Source organism: Peromyscus leucopus, chromosome 13 (assembly GCF_004664715.2).
Source record: "Peromyscus leucopus breed LL Stock chromosome 13, UCI_PerLeu_2.1, whole genome shotgun sequence".
Lineage (NCBI taxonomy): Eukaryota > Metazoa > Chordata > Mammalia > Rodentia > Cricetidae > Peromyscus > Peromyscus leucopus.
In genome coordinates, this window is record NC_051074.1 from 13201312 (window position 1) to 13224939 (window position 23628).

General features: G+C 37.9%; 1 protein-coding gene across 1 annotated transcript in view; it reads right to left on the reverse strand.

Moving 5' to 3' along the window:
* Nucleotides 1-23628, reverse strand: part of Slco4c1 (solute carrier organic anion transporter family member 4C1) — a 57106-nt gene that overhangs the window by 7510 nt on the left and 25968 nt on the right. Inside the window, exons 3-11 of the mRNA XM_028879085.2 lie at nt 20529-20711; nt 19245-19341; nt 17055-17176; nt 14859-14977; nt 13508-13652; nt 12936-13131; nt 7608-7761; nt 5073-5263; nt 530-594 (exon numbers count right to left, since the gene is read on the reverse strand). Coding sequence (XP_028734918.1) covers nt 530-594; nt 5073-5263; nt 7608-7761; nt 12936-13131; nt 13508-13652; nt 14859-14977; nt 17055-17176; nt 19245-19341; nt 20529-20711 — 1272 coding nt within the window. The remainder of the gene's footprint in view (nt 1-529; nt 595-5072; nt 5264-7607; nt 7762-12935; nt 13132-13507; nt 13653-14858; nt 14978-17054; nt 17177-19244; nt 19342-20528; nt 20712-23628) is intronic.

Genomic DNA, 23628 nt, shown 5'->3' on the forward strand with positions numbered 1-23628 from the left:
GCATGTATGTATAATGTAACATGAATGTATGTATGAGTGAACATGTCCACATATAAACATATACACTTACACATACCAAGAAGCAATGAACTTCCACATAAGTAATCCTCTCTACCTCTACATATTACATGTGAGTGAATACAAACAAATGAAGACTGAAAGTATTAGCATAATAATTCATACCGAATATGTATGAATTTATGTTATATATGAATTATTATGGCAAGAAAAGAAACTTGTATGCTGAGATCCATATTTGATATTTCAAATGGCTTGGATATTCCCTTGAGGTTATATCCATGGTGGGATTGGAAACAACAGATAACAAGTAACACAAGTGAGATGTAAAGCCACTGTATTTCCATTTCATGTAAGCAGTGCTACGTCATAAATGTTGGAACACAGATTTCATCAATGACAACTATGCATTCTTTACCTTTAGACATTTTCTTAGTGTATAACTTATCTGAATAGGTCAATGACACTAATAAACCAAAACAGCATATACTAATGTTTTTAAATAACATACCTAACAATCGCAGTACCATGAACTGTACCCCTAATGCTAGAGACCGCTGTCTGTGATTGACACACCTGCAAACATATTCAAAACAAATGAGAAAAAACATCACGGCACATATTAATTATAGTCACTCTTTCACATGGACATCAGTTTAGCATCTCTACTCAAGTAAATGTTGTTCAGATGAAAATATTTATAAAATCTTACATGGGAATTATTCTGAGATTACAAAATAAAAATACTATCAGTAATAAAACATTACAAATAACACCAAAAAGTTATTAGCCTCTGAGAGTTTCAACAAGGTCAAAGGGAAAAAGAATCCAATTTGCCAGGAAGTAATGCTGCATGCCTTTAATCCCCACACTTGGGAGACAGAGGTAGGCAGACATCTGAGTTCAAGGCCAGCCTGGTCTACAGAGTGAGTTTCAGGACACCCAGAGCTACACAGAGAAACCCTGTCTCAAAAATCAAAGAAAAAAAAGCATTCAATTTCAATATTTATCTTTCATGAAACCACTAAACAAATTAGGCATGGGGGGATGTACTTCAGCAAAATAAAAATCACAAATGAACAGCACAGGTAACACACCCAACACTCTGAGATTAGAAGTAGGAAAGGATGCCCACTCTCATAGTGTTCCAATTCTGTCCAGATGAAGGAGGTAACAAAAAGAAAAGAAAAGAAAAGAAAAAACCCAAAGGAAAGACCTACAAATTGGAAAGGAAGAAACTGCCTCTGTTTTAAGTTGGAGTAAAACCGCCACAAAAAGAAATATTCACATGAACAAATGGAGTTAATAAATTTGAGAACACCAAATCAACATTACCAATCAGTTACACTTCTACACACTGAAATATTCATAAAAGAAACTAAGAAAAAATCTCACTTACAAAAGAATCCAAAAGTAATTAATACCTGGGATTTAAAAAATGGGGAAAAAGTCTTAGACATCAAAACAATCTAAAAAGATGCTAGGAAACGACACACGTAAAAAGAGACATCTTAATATTCACAAATCAAAATAATGTTGTCTACATGCCCATACTCTCCAAGGCAATTAGCATAAAATCCCCATCAAAATGCTAATGAAATTGTTCACAAAAAATAGATAACACAATCCTAAGATTCATATGGAAAAGACCCAGAATAGCTATACCAATTTTGGTCAATAAGAACAAAATTGGAGGCATAATATTACCAGATTTCAAATGACAATAACAAAGCTATAATAATAAAAAATCTGGGTCTGTCATAAAAATGTACACAGAGATAGTGGAACAACACACACATAGATACACACCTACACAAACACATATGTACATGCAATGGATATTTGACAAAGACATTAAAACATATATGGGGGAAGAAGATTTTATTTAATAAATGATGTTCAGAAAATTGTATATTCTATATTTACATGCAAAACAATGAAATTTGACCCTTCTCTTAAACTATAGACAAAACACATTCAAATTGACTAAGGACTAAATATAAAACTTGAGTCCTATCCTTCCAAAGGCAAAAACAGAAAGTTTTTCACATTCATTTGGGCAATGACACTTTTGGCTATCAGACCATAATATAAGAACCAAAGCAAACAGAGGCAAATGGGGCTGTGTCTCACAATGCTTCTGCACATCAAATGAAGCAAAGTCGAGAGCCAGAGTACAGGAAAGAATCATCCAATGAGGCACCTGGGAAGCACTTTATACATAAAATAAATCATAAACTCAAGCAAAACAATAACAAGAAAAAGTTCTAAAAATAGGCAAAAGATCTGACTGGGCACTTCTCTGAGTAAGACACAGCAAAGGGCAGGAACAATGTGGGAAACAGTGCTGAAAACCAGTGGTCATGAACAAATGTGCATCGAGACCATGAGGTGCTGTGGGATGTTCTGTATGGCAAATGTGTTGCTCTGATTGGTCAATAAATAAAACACTGATTGGCCAGTGGCTAGGCAGAAAATATAGGCGGGACTAACAGAGAGAAGAAAGGAAAGAACAGGAAGGCGGAAGGAGACACTGCCAGCCACTGCCATGACAAGCCGCATGTGAAGACGCCGGTAAGCCACGAGCCAGGTGGCAAGGTATAGAGTTGTGGAAATGGATTAATTTAAGATGTAAGAACAGTCAGCAAGAAGCCTGCCACGACCATACAGTTTGTAAGCAATATGAGTCTCTGTGTTGACTTGGTTGGGTCTGAGCAGCTGTGGGACTGGCGGGTGACGGAGATTTGTTCTGACTGTGGGCAAGGCAGGAAAACTCTAGCTACAACAAGGAGAAGATGTCTTGCTCTTCCTAGTTTAATTGTGATAAAGTGAAACAAAATGAGCTAGAGGAAATGGAAAAGGAAGCCAGTGTAAACTACCAGAAGGAAAGTGAGTTGGTACAACAGACAGACAGCAGTTTCTAAAAAAAAAAGTTAAAATCATAAGTAGTGAGTAGCTCAGCAGAATGTCAAGGAGATCGCTGCACTTCTGCATTCACGGCAGACTTACTGGCAATAGTTAAGCTACCTAATAACTCAATCATCAAATGAATGGATAAAGAAAGTGTGGTGTATAAAATAATGAAACCACACTAGGAAAGGGATGTCTTTCCATCTGTCCAGCATGGATGACCTTAGAGTACACTGTGCTGAGAAGAAGGCCCAGACGAAATTCAAAATACAGTGTGATTGCGTGCTCTCATTCCTATTTGTACACTGAAGCATCGGCTGCATTAGAAGTATGGGCAGGCTGTTAAGATGGCTCAAGTGGTCAAGCTGCTTGTTGCCATGAGTGGTGACCTGAGCCCAGTCCCCAGGAACAACACCATAGAAGGAGAAAAGTGATTCTTGAAAGCTAAAGCTGTCATGTGACCACGCAAATGCCGTGGTATATGTGTGCACATATGGGTGCATACAAATAAATAAAAAAATTTAAAATACTATTTAAGAAGTAGAGAGTTAAGTGGTGATTACCAGAGGGCCAAGGTCAAGGAAATAGTCCAGCTCTATCAAAAGCTGCAAAGTGTTGATTATGCAGGTTAAATTCTGAAGATGGAAACGCATAGTTCTTTGGCTGTATTGTACATTAAAGGCAGAACAAGCTTAACTATATACAAGTTCAAGGCCAGCCTGTGCTGTATGAGACCCTGCATTAGGCCCTGGTCCTTCCCTCAGAAACTTGTATTATATATTTGAAATTTAATAAGAGTAAGTGCTAATTATTCTTTCTACAATATGTGCGCATATGCACAAAATGGTTACTGTGTAAAATAATGGCTATGGATATTAGCAGGTGGTTATAATTTCATACCATATGTATATTTCAGTGTACTTAACAGTAGTACATATAGATTTAATTGACTAGTCATTGCAATGAGTCTGGAAAGCAATTAAAATGAGCTAGCATCTGTACCAAAAAAAAAAAAAAAAAAAAAAAAAGCCTTTCTTGGCAGAGATTACAAGTAGGTACCACTACATTCACATTAAAAACATTGTTATTATTATTGTTATTATTTTTGAGTTTCACTATTACCTAAGCTTCAAATACTCTGACTTCTTTTAAAGTTGCTACTAAAATCACACATATAAGATAACTATATAAACTGAAGCAATAAAAAATAGTTTCTGGACTGAATAATATTAGTAGTTCTTTCTTTAATGATTATTCAATGGCATTAATGTGAGATATCAGCACGTAAGGGAGTCATGTGAGAGACAAAAACATGACTTTTTCTAGACAAGTAAATAAGCCAGGCAGAGTCACAGAGTCCTGTCACTCCAGCATTTAGGGGCCTAAGACAGAAGAATTAGTGCAGGTTGGAGCCCAGCCTGGGCTCAATAGTGAAATGCGGTCTAAAAATACAAACCCAAACTACATGCACAAACAAGCAAGCAGTCAAAATGTGTTTTATAACATTTCAATTATATTTCTAAATTATTTTTCTTTTTACTAAAATACCTCATTCTCAGGTAATGTTAACTGTTTAATGTAATTTAGGATCCATACACTCCTAACTCATTAGAAAATATGAACGATAGTGGGTGAATAGTAAAAATCAAAGTGCTAAGAAAGAAAAAGCCTGGTGTCTGTTAGGCAAGAAGCAGAAAACCTGCTGTTAGGAGGCAGAGACTCTCAGAAAACAGCATTAAAGAAGGAAAAATAAAACAAAAACGAAAAACACCTACAATGCCCAGATTCAGCTACCTTCTTAGCAGTTTATAGGGACTTGATTACCAGCACCCGGTATTTAATTTAGAATGAAGATTGTTCTGATTATGCCAGAATACTTGCACACACCTGAGCAAATCTCCATCTCACACACTGGTCATATGTGAACCTTCAAAGAGACGAATGCTAAACAGATGTCACACAGGCAACAGTAAGACACTTTCACACATTAGCTTCTTTAAACCTCAGACATGTGGGCTTCTACCGAGTCCCAGAATTCTTGATGCATCAGGGCGGTACTGCTTGAATCAATAAAAGCCCCATTGAACCTCTGAGTCCACAACATGCTTCTTTAGGATATGCAAGTTTCAGAGTGCAATGCTTACCTTAATATAGACACAGTTATCGGAGTACCTGCCATAAAGGTAAAGACAACAATAATGAAGAAAATACTAAGAAATACGGGCAAGTTTGTGCACCGAGTTTCGCATTTTCCAGCTTTAGCTTCAAAATCGGTGCTTTCTGCAGTAGATGTGATCTCTACTTTCCTTTCAATACAGGAACAATTGTAATATACCTGAAATTTAAACACAAAAGAGGTCAAAGCCTTTGTTTACTTTGAAAATATATTTATATCATTTTGTCACTGTCCTAATCTATAGACAGCCAATAGTGTTGAGAGCAAGTAACCCTAAGAGGTTAAGCAAATAGTAACAAGCCATGTGAATGAAATCCAATCACCTGTGTTTGGATTTGTGGCTGTTACTCCAACTTGTAGCCTATTATTGGCTCATGACATAACACAACTTGACAAGAACATAACAGTCACACACTTTCTTTCAGTAGAACATAACTGCCCAGATAATGTTTTCCTACTAACTCTTCTTTCCCATTATAGAGGGCACAAAGGCATCCATGCTGACAATCTCATTATGTGTTCTAGTTTGAAAGAACAAACACTATGATTTTTATAAGTGTCACAGTAAAATTATCCTGTATACACTACAACTTTATATCATTTTTATAACATTCATGATAACAAAAATAGAAGTTACTACATCTTTACTGTGAAAGCAACTTTACATATAAATAACTTATTAGTTATTTCTCATATAATTACATATAGGCATAGATATATGCCTGTAATAACATGACATTATGAAAGGTAACAACAAAAAACCCATGTTTTGTCTTTGTAGAGAAAAGATCAGTTATTTAGAAACTTTATTGAATCCTGAGGGCATTGTATATCTCAATATTATCTTTAATGTAAACTTTCTGCACATTTAAAAGAACAAAATTATAGTGAAATGGGGAAGCCAAAGAAAGTAGTCTTTTCATGGTTCCAAAAGATAGATGTTTTCTCTGTGATCAAGCAATTCTAGGGCCAGTGATGTTGATTTGGGAAGAGAAATTATACAAACAACCATCCAATATGTGTTATTATATAGGCATCAATCAGATGTACATATAAAAATGAGCTTGTTCAGCCTTAACATTTTAAAATTTCTAGGACATTTATTTATTCATTGTGGGTGGGTGAGTGTGTGTCACAGAACACGCATGAAGGTTAAGGTGACAAGTGGTGGGAGCCTGTACCCCCACCATGTGGGCTCTGGGATTCAAACTCAGCTTTCCCTGCTTAACAGCAAGCACCTGTACTCACTGAGCCATGTTGGGGGGCCCAACCCAAACATCTTAAAGAGTGAAACACCACAGGATTTTCTGTCCCACTCTGATTGTATAACTCAGTAAAGGATGTGACGGAACTCTCAGCCAAAGTCACGTTTGTATTTGGGTCACTGACAGAAAAATATTAATAGTGCTCAAAAAAATGCCCACATGTGTATTGTTTTATTAGATGTCTAACTTTTGTCAGTATGAAATAGTTCATAAGAAAAGCGTGTTTTGGGCTGGAGAGATGGCTTGGTAGCTAAAAGCACCTGATTGCTTTTGCAGAGGAGCTGAGTTTGATTTTTTTTTAGACCTACATGGTGGCTTACAACCTTCTCTAAGTCCAGTTTCAGGGCATCTAACATCCTTTTCTGACTTCCTTAGGTAGTAGGCATACATATGGTAGACTAACTACAGGAAAATAGTAGTTATTCATCCACCTTGCAGGTAGTTCTGGCTCTATATTGCTGCGAAGCTCCCTTGTGGGATTTTTGATTCCTGACAATTGATTAAAAAAAAAAAAACTATATTTTGCCAAAGTGCTTGACACTAAAGCAATGCTGCCTTTCAGTTTAACATGAGCAGCCCTCCATTTGCAGGCTAAAAGCTTAAGCTCTCCTGCATTGGTTTTTTTTTTTTTTTCCTTTTCCTTTTTAGACAGGGCCTTACTGTGTCAAATAGGCTGGCTTCAAACTCACAGAGGTCTACCTGCCTCTGCCTCCCAAGTGCTGGGAAATAAACAAACTGATGCCAACACATGCAGTACAGAGACAGAGTCTAGAGTCTTACACATGAAAGACAAGCACACAGCCCACTAAGATAGCTGCTTGGATTGTCTGAGATTATTCAATTATATCAAGAAGAAACAATGTCTGGGTAAATCGCTAAAATATTAATTAAATATATTTGAGGCTGAACTAATGATTTGGATGATTTACAATGCATCTGTCATGTGTGAAATTTAAAAATAATTAATGAGTTTCATTATATTACTGATTAGTAATCATGCTCGAGGATCTTATAATTGAGGAAAAAAAAACAAAACAATATAAAATTGTAATATATAACTGCTAGGCTGAGTTCAGCAGCAATTGCCTGAGACATGAAGAAAGCAGAGGAAGAGGCCAGGGTTGCTTAACTGGGAAGGTGGAGTAAGCAGAACAAAAATTGAACAGCACACTAAGAGGGGCAAGATGACGATCACAAGACACATGGCTTCCCTAAGGCAAGGTAGGAAACATGGCTACCTTTGGTTTCCTGTTTGGAACCGAGGTTAAACAGCCTGCAAAGCAGGGAGAAAAGTACTGGATCCCATCACTTCCGCAGAGGGGGTAATAGTAGGACCGCAAGCAGCTGCAATTGGCATTACAGGGAGCAATCAAATTCCCCAGTTCTCCTGTTCTGTAAATAAGAAAAGACAGAGAAGGTAGATTTTTTTCTGTGTGTGTGTGTGATGCAACTCCTAAGGGACAATTCAGAAGCAGTGGTATCTTGCCACAGTGTCATTTAGTCAGTCACTCACCACATAAGTACCAAATGAATAAAATGGAATTTCTGCTTTTCCATGAGATGTAGCACACAATTAACCTACCTCTACATCTAGGCTGAAATCTTTGAGCAATGATGCTATCTTATTCAACTTCTGTGCTCTCGTTACCCAACACAAAGCCTACTTATCACCTCCTTAAGACGCGTTGCTGAATGAATGAATAGGTGAGGCCCTGGGGAAGCATCTTTGATTAGAGTAAACCTTAAGGGGGGAAAGCTATCAGGTAAAAGTCACTATGTCACACACACACACACACACACACACACACACACACACACACACACAATGTAAAATAAAATGGAGTGAATGTCTCAGTAAATGCCAGGTTCCCAGGTGACAGTTATTGGTTCTGTGGATCATCTGTAAAATGGTTAGTAAGTATTCCCCACTGCTACCCACCAATTGCAAAGGGCTTTCTCCTTAATTATGGCATGGAAAGAGTTGTTAGACATTTACAAACATCTCCAGAAAGTGAGCAACATTTTTAAACAAACAAACAACAAACAAAAAGAAAAAAATCATGTCGTTTAATACTTTTATATCACCACTGAATCTGTCTTTACAAAAACTAAATTTCCTGATCTCAGACTCTGTGATGTGTTTATACACTCTTTTCCTGTCTGTAAGAAGTCACAGAAGTTCAGATATACAGGGGACAAAAGTCCCAATACACAGGAGCACAGAAGTCCTGATATGCAGGGGCACAGATGCCGTGGGATGTTCTGTATGCTGTGAAAATGTGTTGCTATGATTGGTTGATAAATAAAATGCTGATTTACCAGTCAGTAGCCAGGCAGGAAGTATAGGTGGGATAAACAGACAAGAAGAATTCTGGGAAGAGGAAGGCTGGGTCAGCAGTCACCACCCAGACACAGAGGAAGCAAGATGTGAAGACAGAACTGAGAAAAGGTACCAAGCCACATAGCTCAACACAGATAAGAATTATGGGTTAAATTAAGTGTAAGAGCTAGTCAATAATAAGCCTGAGCTAATAGCCATACAGTCCGTAATCAATATAAGCCTGTGTGTGTTTATTTGGATCTGAGCGGCTACAGACCGGCGTGACACAGAAAAACCTCCGAATACACACAGAAGTCCTAATATACAGCATCACAGAAATCCCAATATAAAGGCTTACTCTAATCAAAGATACTTCCCCAGGACCTCACCTATTCATTCATTCATTCAGCAATGTGTCTGAAGCAGGTGATAAGTAGGCCTTGTGCTGAGTAATGAGAGTACAAAGGTGAATCAGATCGCATCATTCCTCAAAGATTTCAGTGTAGGTTAATTGTATGCTAATCTGCTGACTGTGGTTTACTGCCACCTAAAGACGCATTTTTGAAGCTCCAAGGCAGGACACCTAACATGAGAAAAAGTTTGGAGAAAGGAGGCCTGAGAACCTCTCCATCCTCAGTGAGTCTTATAGATGAGCAAATTTAGCCACACAGTGGGCAACTGAAAGAGAAGTGATGGAACTGAGAAGAAATGGAAATGGTATCTGAAACAGAAGATGAAAAGGAATGTTCCTGTAAGATGTCAGGGTCTAAATTAATGGTTGCCTCAAAGGCCTTGTTAAAAATCAATGATTGTTAATTATTTTAAGTATATATGCTTATACTCAACAGTGATATTGTCAAAAGTTCACCAAAAATGTTTTGATATGTGTACAGTATATATGGATATATGTATGTATACAGGTTTGTATCTGTGTAGGGGAACACATGTACATGTGCCTGAGGTTAATGTTGAGCAGCTCCCTTGCTTACTTTCTTAATTGACACAGAATCTCTCACTAACCCCAAAGATCTCTGATACAGGCAGGTCTAGCTAGCCAGCTTGCTCTGAGGATCCACAGTCTGTCTTTCAAGTGATGGGATTAGAAATAGGCTGCCAAGTCCATCCAACATTTACATGGATTCTGGGTATCCATACTCAGTTCTCACACTTGCCCAGCAAGCATTTGTCCTCTAAAATTGCACAGAGTAGAAATTTGAGGGAAGGAGACAAGTTATAACATCCTAAACAAGTGATCAAAATATAAAGAGAAACCAAAACATAACTCGATTATAAGAAAGATTGGAGAAAACTTTTAAACATATAATCAGTAGGATTTAGCAATTGGTAGATGACAAAGCACCATTTCAAGGAATTCAAAAGCACTCCTACTATTTAGCAGAGAAGGAGAACCCAGTTCTGAGGAAGGGATCACCACTATGATTTTACATATATCAAGACTAAGAGTTTCAATTTGTCAGACAACTGACACAAGATTAGAAATCTTAATACCCATTTGCATGCATATTTAACAAAAATTATGCTAGTGATAAGATCTGCCATACAGAGTGGTAGACATATCTAATTTTCTGCACTGTGGCACGTGTTATAATCTACAGTGTTCATTCTCAAAAATTCACAAAATCTAAGGAGATAAGCAGAGGTTGGGGGAGGTCTGCTTACTTCACGTTCACACAGTGAATCCAAGATGTGCTATCTTATGCGGAATAGTAGAAACAACTGAAAGAGGGAACAAGAGCCACAGATAAGAGAGAAAGCATCATTCTTGCACTGTAAGCAAAAGACAAAAACCAATAAAACATCAAAGTGTTTAAAAACAATCTACCGAGCTAGGTGGTGGTGTTGCATGCCTTTGATCCTAGCACTCGGGAGGCAGAGCCAGACAGATCTCTGTGAGTTCCAAGCCAGCCTGGTCTGCAGAGTGAGTTCCAGGAAAAGCACAAAGCTACATGGAGAAAACCTATCTCAGGGGAAAAAAATACCAAAAAACAAAAACAAAACAATCTATCGAACTGGAAAATGTTGGTATGTAAGTAGTAGGCAGAGAAGTTTGTGAAGGAGGAGGATCAATGTGGAAGGGAGAAAATGAGTTTCTGGGAAATGGAAATCAAGTGTTAGATTGATAAAGACACATGTGGCAGCATTTGGTAGGGTATAGTTGCATAAGAAGGTACTCCAGTCAGAAGGAAAGATGGCTTACAACCTTTTTGCATTTGTTAATTCATTTCCATTTCCCAGAATTTCTAATACTTGTCATATTATTTATAAACACATACCAAAAATACACAAAGTGTAAGATGGCATTATGAAAAGCATAGCAGAAATAATGAAAGAAAATGTACTGCTTATTATCAAGCTTCAGTCAATTTTATGACAAGTGATGAAAAGGAAATTATTAATAGAAAACTAGTAAATGCTAGTTTTGGAGTATATTTTTTTCCTCTTTTTTACATTCCTTTTTTTTCTGAGAAAAGGACTCTTTCTGTAGTCCTGACTGTCCTGGGACTTGATGTACAGATCAGGCTGACCACAGACTCACAGAGATCCACCTGCCTCTGCCTTCCAAGTGCTGAGATTAAATGTGTATGCCACTACACTTGGCTTGTGAAGTGTATTTTATATATATATATATATATATATATATATATATATATATATATATATATACACACATATATAGCTATTTCCACATTTGTAACCCAAATTCCACACAAATTGATGGCTGAAAGTAGCCTTTATTTTCAATAACATTTACAACCTTGGCAAATGCACATTCTTTCTTTCTTTCCTTTTTCTCAACTTCTTAAAACCTTTAAACCTCATTTTGCTTTTAAGTCATGAAGCCTTTACTAAGGATAGTCAAATAAATTTGAAAAGATCTCTTTTTGAGAATGCTACAGAACTTTCTAGAGCTCCCAGAATTTTGTTTTCCAATCTCCATTTTAGAGTAAGAATTTACTGCCTCTGTAAGAGGAAGCACAAAGAAATGTTGACTAAGTGTAATGGAGCTTAACCAAACATGAATTTAGAGCACTCGGCATCACATTAACTTGAAGGAATGACAGACATGTGAACATAACTAGAAATCAAGATGATTGTCATTGGCAAACTTTCCTAAATGAATTTAATGTCATATGAATGCAGTTGTACACAAAATTTTGAAATCCCATACCTAGAGTGACACCTCCCTCAAAAGCCACATACACATGTAATGAAGTAATTAAAACAGTACAATGTGGCTCCCAGCTATGACCTTTCATCTGATCTAGTGCTGGTGGCCTAGGATTTCATAGCAAAACAAACCTAGCCAAGAAAACTCGCTAGTGGGAGAAACTTGTCTGCAAGACAGAACAAGAAGTCATTTTTTTTTTCTAAAATAAATACAAATTTCATAGTAAATAGAATGGTAAGTATTATGCCCATTTAGTCTTATTTTAATATATATATATTAGTATATCTTCAACCCAAATAAGGGAATTTTATCATAAAAAAATAACTTCTGCTGGGCAGTGGTGGTACACACCTATAATCCTAGCACTCAGGAGGCAAAGGCAGGTGGATCCCTGAGTTTGAAGCCTGCCTGGTCTACAGAGCAAGTTCTAGGCCAGGCAGGGCTACACAGAGAAACCCTGTCTTGAAAAACAAAAGGATAGCTTCTATTTTAAAATATTTAAGTTAATAGGGAATTAGGATGTTAAATTCTCTCTAGGATGTTGCCATAGTCTGCTTTTTGTAGCTATAACAAAATATCCAAAGCAAAACAACTTACAAAGACAATAGGTTTGCTTGAGGATAGGGAAGAGTGCTAGAGGATGGGAGGATCAGCAAAAGGAAGCAGGATCTGATTGGACCTCTGATGATAGGATGTCACAGGACAGGATGGAGAAGACCAGCAAGCTTCTGTGCTTCCTCCCTATCATATATGAATCCCTACAAGACAAGCCCTCTGTGTATTCTTTCTTCTTTGAATCCCTGAGCCAAACACCTTGCTCTTAAACTGCTAACTTAATTAACACCTACAACTTTCAAGAGGGCACTAGATATTCAAATGAAAACAAAGCAACAAAAAAAACAAAATCCTACAAAATCTTACACTGAAACGAACAAACAAAAGTGGTCTACATTTTTTAAAAAGGTAAGCCCTAACCATCTGCTTTGAGAAAGGAAACACTTGCAAATGCACAGGTAATATCTGACATTAATGTAAAAAGTATTGAAATATATTTACCCATTATATGATTCAGAAACACCAGCAAATGGCTCATTTTCACATTTTGCATAAATAAATACAAAACTCAGCACAAGTGCTACTCCAGATGTAAACAACGCAAACTTCATCGTATTTTTACACTTCATTTTGAACTTTGAAACAAGAACACCACCTAAGATTTGACCAAGAGCAGCTCCAGGGATTAAAACAGCTCCTAATGAGAAGTAAGATAACGAAAAACACACAATTATGCTCAGTTACTCATACAGACAACCAGGAAATATCAAAACCAACACCACCATCGATTCCACAGACAAAAGCAATTACCTAACATAAGAACACATGTACAAAAAAATATCATAGGTACAGGCAGTGGAAGGTCAATAAAATTAAGTATTAACAGAAGTAACGTATTCTTAGCCCAGTTTTGTCTGTCTTGCGTTGACACAGAACACTGATTTCAGAGAATCAGAAACTTCTACCCAAAACTTCAAGGTGTGAACTATCAAAAAGGATGCACTTGCCTAATAAAAACAACGTGCTTAATTAGAATCAGTATACACCACATGATCACAAAGAAAGGCTTTTACCTCCAAGGATAGCTGCAAAGCTGGATGTCATTCCAAACTGATTTTCTATAAATTTGGGTAAAAACGTTGCAAATCCTGTAGTAATTAGTGCTTCAGAAGTAGTGGATAGAACTAAACATATAAACACAGTATTCCTCAACAAATTCTAAGGAAAAACAAATACAGTTCAAGTAAATAATTGATTACAGCACAAAGTGTGGCATTAACACCGAAGCATAAGAAAATGCAAACATTTAAACTCAGGGTTCCTTCTGGAAGAAGATATAATTTCAGTTAATTGATAGATGTATGTACACACACACACACACACACACACACAGAGAGAGAGAGAGAGACAGAGAGACAGAGAGAGACAGAGAGAGACAGAGAGAGAGAGAGAGATGAGGACATTTGTATGTGGAGCACCTAAGAAATTGGCAGATAACTCACTACTTGGGTCATTATGCCTTTATTGACCTCAAGAGGCCTGCAGAGGAGGCAAAAACCCATTTGGGAAGGTTCCCTTTCCTAGGATTAGAGTAAATATCTATAACTATAAATTCACCTCTTATTAAGTTACTTAAAATAGTTTTAAATTCCTGCATCCACTAAATGGGGAACTTAAAACTGAGCATGGATGAATATTGTTTCTTAATTATAGCACTCAGTAACTAAGAACCTTAGATAGGTATAAAGTTAAGTAAGTCCATAGGGATCTATCTATACTGCCAATTCTCTCATAATATGAGTTATTGGCCTAACATACCAAGTTTCCAGGTATGAAGGACAGATGAGAACATTGGTGGTGTAGCTGTGAGCATAGCTGTCTGGTAAGAATAGATGAAAACATTCACATCCCTACGCAAGGGAGGAGTACTAACAGGACTTTTCAACTTTCGATAGAAAGGAGGAAATAATAATCAGAGACAATTGAAAATAAGGGTGCATGATCCAAAAGGAAAGAGGCTTAAAGACAGCTGAGTTCAGTGACAATTGATCAATGCATGGCATAAAGGAAATGGCATGGAGTGACCAACTACAGACAAGGAACCGCTGAATATATTCTCAGTGAAATAAACCATGCTTTTTCAATTATTCTATTGTGGAGCACAAAGGGGAATGGCATTCAATCTGAAAAGTTACATATAAAAGCTTCAATAGTAGTAGATAAGAAATTAAATTATAAAATGTGAGGGTACAAGTGTGTTTACTTATATGTGTATGTAATATGCATACATGTGTAAGTACTGTGTTACTATGAGACTGTGGGGGAAACTCACACACACACACACACACACAGAGAGAGAGAGAGAGAGAGAGAGAGAGAGAGAGAGAGAGAGAGAGAGAGAGAGAGAGAGAGGTTCTATTTTACCTTCACAGCAGTTGGAAAATCTTTAATACTTTTTCCAAAATTTTCATCTGTATGTTGGAAGGAAGTACTACTATGCTGATGAGTCTGGGAAATTTTGCCAGCTTGAATTTTTGCTGTTCCTGGGGGGTGGGGGTTGGGGGTAGGGGTGGAACAAACATGCTTGTTTTACCATTTATCATTTCACTAATCATTTTTAAATATGCTTACTCTTTAATTGATGGACTCTATGAGTATGCAAATTCCATTAGAGTTCAGTTTTCTTCTGTTATCGGAAGTTGTGTGAATATCTATGTCTGTCATTGGGCTGTGCTAAAGGGTAAAATGAATTTACGTTCATGAAGAGCAGCCAGGTGTAATGGCTGAGATCTATATTCTCAGCATACAAGAGGTTATGCCAAAAGGACTGGCATGAGTCTGTGGCCAGACTGTCAGCCTGGGCTGTAATGTGAGACCTTGTCTAAAAGTTTAAAAAACCAAACAACAACAATAACAACAAAAAACAAAAATACCAACTAACAAATGGAGTTCCAATCTGTGTAAACATTAATGTTTAGTCAAAGAATTTTAATTTAATGACACAGTTTTGTTCCCAACATATATTATTCTTCATTTGAAATCTGATAACAATCTTTGTTCATTTGAAATGGTTTTTTTGGGGGGAAGGCAGTCTTTATAGATTAAAATACATGTGTGGCTGTTTTTCTTCGTTCACTAAAGGAAAACATAGACACATGTTTGTAAGGTGAAGTTATATTTGTTGTCTTTCATTGTGGCCTTTTGTTTCAACCACAGTTCTGTCAATAAATCTGAGAAAGCATCATCATGTGATATTATAATGGAATGGCCCAGGATGGTAAAGACACCAATGAGTTCACCTGCTTCCTGTGTATCAAGTGTTCTTTTGCCCACCTCCCCAAACCTCCACCCCATCTACCCACCTTCCCAAACCTCCATGCCCACCTCCACCAACCTTCATAATCACCTCTACCCACCCCCCACACCTCCACAAACACACTTCTACACCTCCACACTCACCTCCCTGCAACTTCCATCCACCTCCACTCACCCCCACACACTTTGATACACCTCCATACACTTCCACAGACCTCTACACACTTCCACCCACCTCCACACCCTTATACACAGCTCCACACACTTCCACACACCTCCACGTCTCCATCCACCTAGACACACTTCCCCCCACCTCCACACACTTCCACTCACCTCATCCACCTCCATTCACCTCCACACATCCCTTCACTTCCACCCACCTCCACACAGTTTGATACACCTCCACACACTTCCTCTCACCTCCACACTTCCACACACGTCCACAGATCTCCACACTTTCCCCCACCTGCACACTTCTGCACAACTCCATACACTTCCACACAACTCCACACACTTCCACTCACCTCCACGCACTTCCACACACCTCCACACTTCCACACATGTCCACACACTTCCACACACCTCCACACACCTCCACCCACTTCCACAGACCTCCACCCACTTCCACACACCTCCACGCACTTTGATACACTTCCACACACCTCCACACACTTTCATCCACTTCCCCACACTTCCACACACCTCCACAGACCTCCATACATCTCTACACACTTCCATACACCTCCAAAAGTTTTGTTGCAAATGAAAATGGAAATAAATAAATGCCTTCAAGTTGAGAAAAATGCTTCAGAGGCAAGAACCCATAAAAGAATGGACACTCATTTCTACTAAGATGTCTTTCAAAGATTATCTAGTATTAAAATATGGTTTATTAATTAATATATGACAGAATGAGTTTGAGGAGAATTGAAAAAAGTACTTGTACAACTATCAATAATTAGTTTGAATGATTTAACACAGATTGATCCTTGAAATGAATGATTAACTCAATATGAGATAATATCTCAATTGTATCTTGCATGTACATAGGCAAGAATTAAGATAAAACACAAGGACAATTTTATTAAAAAGGACTTAGTGCTCACTAAATATAAATGGGGTAAAATAAACCATAAATATTAATGTCACTATGAATATTTACTAAGAAGTTAGATTTTAAAAGTATGCATTGGCAGACAAAGAAGGGCTATAAAACAAACAGGATATTCTATAGTTCTTGTTAATCATCTTGAAAACAACCTAAATTACAATAAAACTTTTTGAACTTAAGAGAGATGCATTTACCTGGTAAATGTTTTGGAAAGCAGGAGAAAGGTATTATCAAAGACCAAGCAAAGATCCAAGCTAAAAGAAATCCAATCCACCAAGCACCCAACCACCGTGGATCATCCTCAGTGACATCAGAACTATAAGCAAAAGAAAAAGTCAAAATTCATTCAGTCTTAATTAGAAATCAGTCATAACAATCCGATGTCTTTTAATTCAGGTGCAAAGGGTAGGATATTTTTAAAATTGTAATAAAGCCATCACAATGTGTCGGATAATAGATAAGAGACACACCGGTATACATGAGGTTTAAGAATAATGCTTTGGGCTCCCAAAAGCCAGCTCATGCACCAGAGGTCCCTTAAACAGACAAAGCTACACAACAGTCTCACTTATGCAGAGGGCCTATGGTGGGACACCTTGTACAGCCTTGATGCAGGGTGAGGGGCTTGGACCTGCCTCAGTGGAATGTGCTGGGCTTTGCTGACTCCCCATGGGAGGAGGCCTTACCTTTTCAGAGTAGAGGATGAGGGGTGGGTTGGGGGGCAAGGCTGGGGTGAGTGGGAGGAGAGATGAGAGGGGGTCTGTGGTTGGTACGTAAAATGAATAAAACATTTCTTAATTTAAAAAAAGAAAAGAGTAATGCTTTGGAAAGCATCATAAAATGAGGGCTAAAGAGATGCCTTAGTGATCAAGAGCATTTATTGCTCTTACAAAGAACCTGGGCTCGATTCTCAGCAGCAATATGATGGCCCACAGCCACCTGTTAACTCAAGTTCCTAGGATCTGATGCCCTCTTCTGGCCTCTGCTGATACTGGACACACAGATGGTGGACAGGCAACTACGCAGGCAGAACATTCATGCACATAAAATAAAAGTAAATAAATCTTTTTTTAAAGCAGCAAATATGGAATAAAAGTTTAAAGTATTCAATAGCAAATATAAACATGACAAATATTTAAAAACATACACAGAATTTCTATACATTATTTAGGTTTTTTTTTCATTTATTGTAGTAAACTACATCTCACAGTAAATCACTGATCAATGTTAAAAGTTTCATATAGTATGCTTCCAATGAACACATTCTTTAAATTGTTGTTCTGAAATTATTTATCAAAATATTTATAATAGTTCTCCTTTATTAATATCAATAAGACCTTCCCCCAGACACATTACTCTGTCAGTCTTTCTCTGATGTCCAAATACCTGATTTTCAAAGTTAACAGTCCTATCCCAGGGACTGTCCTGAACAGATTTTATACTGTCTGTAAGAGAAACCCAGAAGTAGCATCATAGAGAACCAATCAGACACACCAGGTCGTTCATTCACTCCTTGCTGTCATGTGAAGCACTGTGCAGTTAACTTCTGATGGGGAAGTGGGAAAAGAGAGCCTCACCCTGGCGCAGAAACTATTCAGGAAGAAAAGCCAATCCAAGGTAAACAGGGAGTTCAAACACAAAAGATGTACTGCAATTCATGTGTTCCCCCCTTACTAACCTGTATGTGTATCTACTGCTGAATAGAATTATTTGGGGGAATTGAATAGGATAACATGCAATATAAGCTAACACAAAATGTGCTGTGTAGAATGTAAGTATTGAATAAATAATGTTAAATATTTTGACATTGGTTATGAGACCAATGGAGTGTTTTTTGTTTTGTTTTTTATAACATTATCAGAGGTATCAGAGAACCTATTCTCATTCAGATACTTATAAGGCAATTAATATTATCTATCTGCAACTAAATCTACAGATAAAATAATTTTAATTGAATTATAATTCTTTTTTTTTTCAAGACAGGGTTTCTCTGTGTAATTTTGGTGCCTGTCCTGGATCTTGCTCTGAAGACCAGGTTGGTCTCAAACTTACAGAGATCCGCCTGGCTCTGCCTCCTAAGTGCTGGGATAAAAGGCGTGTGGCACTATCGCCTAGTTGAATTATTATTCTTGAATGACACAAATGGTATATAAAGCATATTTTTAAAAATCACCAGTGATTCTATTAGACATCCTTATTTAGTAATAAATGCATTATTATGCTAAGAGATCCAGAAAGCAATGCCGATACATTAGGTATTCATATAAAAAGAGTGTGCTTTGTTTTATTTCTTGAAACCCTCCATGACATTCTGAATGAGAAATGAGATCCACTTTACTGAAATAGAAGGAAAAAAATTAAAAGAAAAACAGATATTGCCTTACCTTTGTCCCATTTCAACATCAATGTACATTGTCAACAGCTGTCCACCCAACACATAGCCAATGGCAGGACCTAAGATTGACATAGAGTATCCAATTCCTAGGAAAAGATTAAGGACATTAAGAATAGTCATATAAACAGCTTTGCTCAGCATTCTAACAACAGTGAAGAAATATATGTTACTAAAGAAAATTCTTAATGACTAGACCAACATCAAAATTACAGAGATTTTAAAAAAATACATCACGTGAAAGGTATAATTTAGTTAACAGTTATATTGAGGAATCTAAAAATAATGACTCACTATAAAAACCACTTGATTATAATAATAACAGTTAAACCCAGTAATTATGAATCTGTTTATGTGTGTAACTGGTGGTGGGGATCATACATGTACTGTGTTCCTTTTAGCAGTGATTATTGTTTACAATCTTGTGGAAGAAAACAAGGTGAAGTAAGGAGTCTCTCCGTTCCGCATCCACTTAGAAACCCTTCTTTATTTTACTGTGTCGCAGCAGAATTTAACACCTAGATATGCTGATAAATCTATTTTTTGTTTTGTTTTGTTTTCCAAGATAAGGTTTACCCATGTAAACCTTGGCTGTCTTGGAACTCCCTCTGTGGACCAGGCTGGCCTCAAACCCACAGAGATCCACCTGCTTCTGCCTCCCAAGTGCTGGGGACTGGTGATAAGTCTGTTTTTTAAAGGCAAGCCATTCGTCCTTAGTCATGATTCCTAGTGAGTTCTCTCACTTTTACTAGCAGTAGAGGTAAACAGTTTACTTCTGGCTAGTAGATGTTTATATTGTTGCCATATATAACAAAGTATTTGCAGAATGAAATGTACTGTATGGGCACCTTCTAAATGTACTGTATGGTCACACGCATTCACACACACACACACACACACACACACACACACACACACACACACACACACAATGCCCTGAGTAAAATCCCTCAGGGTTTGCACAGTCCCCAACTGAGACAGAAGCTGCTGACCTGGTTCCACCTATTCATGAATGTCAGCTTGTTCTGGACAGACCGCAATAAAACCACCGTGCATCCTAGTAACCGACTTGGTAGAACAGTAAACAATTAAACAAAATACAATCACACTTACCTAAATGAAATGCCCGTGACATTACAATTAACTTGGTTTTGTTTGTTTGGTTTTTTTTCTCCCTTAGTGATAGGGACGGAAACCATATGTTGTCACCTCTTTTCCAACTCTCCCTACACAGTGAACAAACGATAAATCACAATGATACGAAGAGTTCACTCACCTATATACAGAGAAGATTTGTGTGTGGGCACAGAGTCATCAATAAAGGCTGTTCCCAGGGTGTAGAGTGGAGTTCCTCCAGTTCCAAGCAACAGTTGTCCCAGGACAAAGACATACAAGTAGTTAGACAGCAAAGAGGTGGAGGACTCACATCCGGTGTCATTCCTTGCTGTTAAGCAAGTATCTTCAGCAGAGGGGAAAAAAAATTGTGAATTTTCAGTTCAGCCAAAATCTTCAATTATCTACTTACACATTACATGTGCCTAAGATATTTCTTTCAGTCACTGCATTTCATTGCATTTAAAACGAAGAAAGGTACATATAAAGACAAACAAGCCAAAAGGGAGATAAGTTAATTGAGAAAATTTAGGGATTACTCTCATGCCAAAATTTAGAATATCAAGAAATACTACTTGGGATTTGAAGCTAAGAAGTTTGCAGGTGACCAATTTAAGTATGTCAGTGATGTTATGGGGCCAGAAAATAAAAATAAAAGTTAAAAAAAAAAATGCAGTTACCTCTTCAGTCCAGAGCTCATGATATAGGCTCATGGAGACATTGTGAAAGAAAGCACAAAACAGAAATATTAAAAAAAAAAAAAAACTACTAAAAATAAAACAGGCAAAGGGAAATAAAGGCTGGAGGACTTTCAAGGAAGAAATATACACTTGACACATATGGATAAATAAGAAAAATTTGAAACCCTAAGACTTTGGTGAGGGCTGGAGGGTTGGCTCTGTAATAAATCAGCACTTGTTACTCGGGCAGAGGACCCAGGTTCAATGTGCAACTGCCACATGTCAGCTCACAAGGGTCCCTTTTAACCTCCATAGGTACTAGACATGCATGCGGTGCACAGACATACAGGCAGGCAAAACACTCAGGCACAGAAAAATAACACAATAATTTTTGAAATTTCCAAAAGACATAAAAGGTGAGACAGCAAGTTACAGATAGGAAAGTCATACAAAAGCAATCAAATAAATGCATCATCAATTAGAATAAGAAAATATATACATATTCCAAACTGAATGAAGAGAGGTTTATAATTTCAAGGACATAGGGCAAGCATCACAGGGAATATAATGCAGGACTTTCCACCATGAAAGACCCTTGTAAAAAGTTAATGGGTTTACAAGTGAATAGACAGAACGTCACTTATGCAGAAAAGAGTGAAGATGAGTAGCTGTTTTACCCAATTGCATAAATGCAGTAAAGAAATAACAAAATTTAATCAATGAAAGATGATGTAATTCACACATTTTCTTATTTTAGTGTTATTCGGGTGTTTAGACCCCAAAGCCCTCGGTCTGTGCAGTTACTTAGAGACCTCACTGCTAAGCCCGCCACTTTTTTCTCTGAGTTCTCTCAGGGGAAGCATAATGTTTGATATTCTTCTCTTCAGACACTGGCCCAAATCTGAAGCCCACTAGACTTGACACCTACAAGTTCTTACTCTCCCTGAAGACCACCCTGCCACTCAGCTGCAGTAACTTCCATAGCTGGACCTGCCTGCTCTCCTGGCCTCTACCAGAGCCAAGGTTTGGTCTTTGCCTCTTTTGTCTTCTTCCTCCTGGCAGCTTGCCTCCCAGGTTGCTTTTCTCTCATAGTCTCATAGATGGTCCTTGAGTTTTCACCTGAGTCCATTTTCAAATGGTTTGTATCAACAAGACTAAGAACCAGCAAACAGGACCCATGATCCCCAAGTAACGCAAAGATAAGTGATAGATGCTTAAAAAGGTGAAAATGCTGATTGTGGTTATCACATATTGTACACACATATTTTAACTACATTCCATTAATGTGTGACATTACATTACAGGAAAAAAAAATTTACAACAGAAAACAACATGCACTTTAACAATAACCACAAGAGGGAGCCTCTATACCATTTATGAATTCAGAAAACCAGTGACCAGTTCTACCTATTAATATTGGTGAAGTCCTCAGCATAAAGACACAAGAGAATTCACATATGTGTGCTCAGGCCAACCCTTACTACTGAAAACCCCATAAGTTCCCCCTCCCACCCCTTCTCAGGTCCATAATTCCAGGTATTTGTCCTAACAACCTGGAGGCTAGGCACTGCGTTCCCAGAGGCTCACCCTACAGGCAGGACTGGAAAGGATGGCCAGTGGGCATGAGCTGGGATTCTACTCTCCCTGTCCTAGTTTCCTATGAGGATTTGGGGGAGGAAAGCTCTGGAGAAACATGAAGAGGACCATATAGAAAGAAACCAGACTCCTTAATTACTGCAGCAGGTGTATCAAGATAACTAACTTAAACCAAAGCAGTCCTACTTCCTCATTCTTTGACTTTGTCTGCTTGCTTGAACATATGTGTGTGTGTGTGTGTGTGTGTGTGTGTGTGTGTGTGTGTGTGTGTGTGTGTTTTCTTCCATGTCTCAGCTTTCTACCTCCTAACCAGAGCTCTAAGGAAGGAGAAACACTACTATATTTGCTTACATCTGACCATCCCCAAGTCACCATAGGATCTTCTGGCCTGGGGAACTTAGTTCATTCTTTAGTTCCTCTCTTGAAATACCTTTGCACTTATCCTGTTACTACTAATTCAGACTTTTATAAAATGTGATAAACAAAATAATCCCTGGTCTTTGGCATGTGGTTCCCTCTAAGTACCTGGCTCGAGACCAAGATCTTTTTCACTAACGTGAAGTAAGCTTTAGAAAAGATGCAGGAACAATGCTCCCTTCCTGAAGCTGAGGAGCCACCCTCCCACGTCCAAGTGGACAGGCTCTGTCTGAAACAGAAGAGATGCAGGTTGCCCACAGAGCATCCCTATACTGTCTGTAACAGAAGAGGTGCAGTGTGCCCTCAGAGGATCCCTATACTACATCACTTAAAATATGGAAGATAGAGTGGGAAGAGTGTCCACAAAAAATCCCACAGATGCCTCAGCAGTCTGCCTTTGTGGGAATTGAAATCTAAGAGGCTTTGCCTGCACAGCTCACCTGCCTGGGACGGCAGCCTTGTCAGCATTTCCCCCAAAGAACTTAACCCTAACATGACCCTAACCTGGACCATGAAGGGATTTAAAAAAGAGATGCCACTGCATCTACAGAAAGATGTTATTAAAAAAAA